Source organism: Onychomys torridus, chromosome 4 (genome assembly GCF_903995425.1).
Source record: "Onychomys torridus chromosome 4, mOncTor1.1, whole genome shotgun sequence".
In the NCBI taxonomy this organism is placed as follows: domain Eukaryota; kingdom Metazoa; phylum Chordata; class Mammalia; order Rodentia; family Cricetidae; genus Onychomys; species Onychomys torridus.
Window position 1 is genome coordinate 63,964,477 of NC_050446.1, and position 3,147 is coordinate 63,967,623.

Below are 3,147 nucleotides of genomic sequence, written 5' to 3' on the forward strand. Positions count from 1 at the left end.
GGTACATCAATATAATTTATTCTACAACATTAACATTCATCTCTTAATGTAAAAATATTTAGCAGCAACTCATGCTTTCAAGATATTACAATAAAAATCTCTGTTGGAAATCTTTCTTAAGTAAAGATGAAATTTCAACATTCTTCATCCTCTGATCATATTCAGTCTAATCTGCTCCCTGAAGGAGGAAAATATGTAGCATTGTGCTAAATGGATGTCACACTTGTTTTTATGTAATTTCAGATTGACATAGACATTTGCTGACCATGGACTCTAGGACTAATATCACAGAATTTGTTCTCCTGGGACTTTCTCAGACCAAAGAAATACAAATTATCTGCTTTGTGTTATTTTTACTTTGCTACATTGCAATTTTATTTGGAAACCTACTTATCATGATTTCTGTCACATGTAGTCACCTTATCAATCAGCCCATGTATTTCTTTCTGAGTTACCTCTCATTTTCAGACCTGTGCTACACCTCCACTGTGACCCCCAAGCTGATCATCAACTTAGCAGCAACAAAAAAGTCAATTTCCTACAATGGCTGCATGACTCAGCTCTTCACCATGCACTTCTTTGGGGGCATTGAGGTCTTTATCCTCACGGGAATGGCCTATGACCGATACGTGGCCATCTGCAAGCCCCTGCACTATGCCATCATCATGAGCAGGCAGAAGTGTGATGCCATGATTGCTGCTTCCTGTGCTGGGGGATTTCTGCATTCATTTGGTCAGTTTCTCCTGGCAGTATTCTTACCTTACTGTGGCCCCAATGAAATAGATCACTATTTTTGTGATGTGTACCCTCTGCTCAAACTGGCCTGTACTGACACCAGAAAGATTGGTTTCTTGGTTATTGCTAACTCTGGCCTGATGGGCTTAGTGACTTTTGTGGTCTTGTTGATATCATATGCTGTGATCATATACACTGTCAGGTCTTACTCCGCAGAGAATCGCCGCAAAGCTCTTTCCACTTGTAGTTCCCACGTCACTGTGGTAGTCCTTTTCTTTGCTCCTCTACTCTTTATTTACATTCGACCAGCAACTACGTTACCAGAAGACAAAGTATTTGCTCTTTTTTACACTATCATTGCCCCCATGCTTAACCCCCTGATTTACACACTCAGAAACAAGGAAATGAAGAATGCCATCAAGAGATTGTGTTACCGTATCACAGGGAATGAAGGAAATAGTCAGAAAGGCATGACTGCTTTTCACCATCACACAGTTTCTTGAAAGTGTTTCTAACTTAAAGCATCAAAAGGCAAATAACCTTTCAATGTGTCTTCTACCTAGTGATATGTATAGGGCTGTCTGTTAGTAAATATTTGTTGTTCTTGATATTAACCCAGACATCCTGTTTGTAATCCTGGTATTGTGATTTGCTGCTGTTACTGATGTTCACATTGCCTGTACTGCATTCGTTGTTTGGTTCTAAAACAAATTATGCTCGACAGGAGGTCATCCTTACAAATGTGGTACTCAAGTAAACACAGAGAACAAATACAATTTATTATACTATATGACTTTGTTTAGCAAACTAGTTATTATTCAGCTTTCAAAAATATCAAAAATAAATGTTATCTGTACCCACATCAGATAATATAAAAGATATACTTTATGGGTCACTAAATAGTTCTTGAAAGGTTTGCATTCTAGTTTAAACCTTAAAAAACAAGGATTATTATTATTATATATATAACTGATATAATTATAATTATTATTATTACTTTAGCTTATCACGTTTCTAGAACCAATACATTTTTCCCAAGCTAACAATGATCATTTCCAGCAATCCCCCCCATCCTCTGGCTTCACAGCAGTTACATCAGCCCCTCTTCCTCAGTGTGAGGCAGCACTGTTAGATCTGTCTCCTTTAGAGATGCACACTTCACACTTACTCTTTGAGATCTGACCTGCCATGTGTTTCATTCCAAAAGGGAAGCTTCTCTAATGAGGGTTGAAATACTTCCATTCCTTATTAAATACTGTAAAAATCAAAGAAAAATTTAGGGATATAATTCAAGTGACAAAAAACGTACAACTTAACAAAGCGGGGATGTCTAAGAGCTGCCATCACGGTGGAGGCTGTAAATATAACATGGTCTAGCTCTCTGTGAACAGAAAAGTATGGGGTAGCCCTCCAGTTCCATTTACAGGACCACATAATGACTGAAGTGGATACATAATCACCTCAAATATTTAATCTATTTTTCTTCTTCTAATTTTTCACATTTATTCTGAAACTTCTGAGCAGGCATTGAATAGGAAGCATGCAAGAAAAAACATAGCAGCACATCAGAAATGGTCTATACACTGAGCAGAGGTTCAGAATGATGATCAACAAAATTTTGAATTGGTTAAGCGTCTTTCAGGAAAAAAATTACACACACACACACACACACACACACACACACACACACAAACAGAGAGACTCTTATAGAACAATTCTATATTTAGTCCTTGAAAATAATAAATATTACTTTAATGTGGAACATATGAAACAGTATATATGCAGGGACTCTCAAAAGGGAAAACTCAAATGAATGAGAAGCACTTAAATAAATATTCAAGATCTTTAATTCATCAGGAAAAATCGACCAGAATGACTCTGAGATTTTATCTTAGACCGGTTAGAATGGCCAAGTTCTTTTCATATATATTGTGGCTTCTGTCTTTGTATTATGGTGTGTGTGTGTGTGTGTGTGTGTGTGTGTGTGTGTGTGTGTGTGTCTGTGTGAATGTGTGTCTCTGAGTCTTTATGTGTTTCTGGAGCATTTTCTGTGACTCTTTTTCTTTTGTTTGTTCTATTATGATTTTTTGATTGGGGCTTATTTAATTTTATTATTATCCTTTTGAAGTGTGTTTTTTTTTTTTGGAGGTGAGTATCGCTCCACCACTGAGCTAAATCCCCAACCCCTAGAAGTGTGTTTTCTTCTTCTTTTTTGTTATTTATTATATTTGTGCTTTAATTTTACACGTCAGCCATGGGATCCCCTGTCCTACCCCCTCCCGTCTCCACCCCCACCTTCCCCTGAGCTCCTCCTTTCCCATCTCCTCCAGGGCCAAGACTCCCCTGGGAATTCATTTAAACCTGGTAGATTCAGTACAGGCAGGTCCTGTCCTCTCCTTCCAGACTGAGCAA

At 37.8% G+C, this 3,147-nt stretch overlaps 1 protein-coding gene across 1 annotated transcript; it reads left to right on the forward strand.

The window, feature by feature from the left end:
- Nucleotides 1-266: 266 nt before the first annotated feature.
- On the forward strand, nucleotides 267-1,238 carry LOC118582899 (olfactory receptor 4P4-like). The gene has a single exon (XM_036186049.1). It carries the CDS (start codon nucleotides 267-269, stop codon nucleotides 1,236-1,238), a length of 972 nt encoding a protein of 323 aa, XP_036041942.1.
- The last annotated feature ends 1,909 nt before the right edge of the window (nucleotides 1,239-3,147 follow it).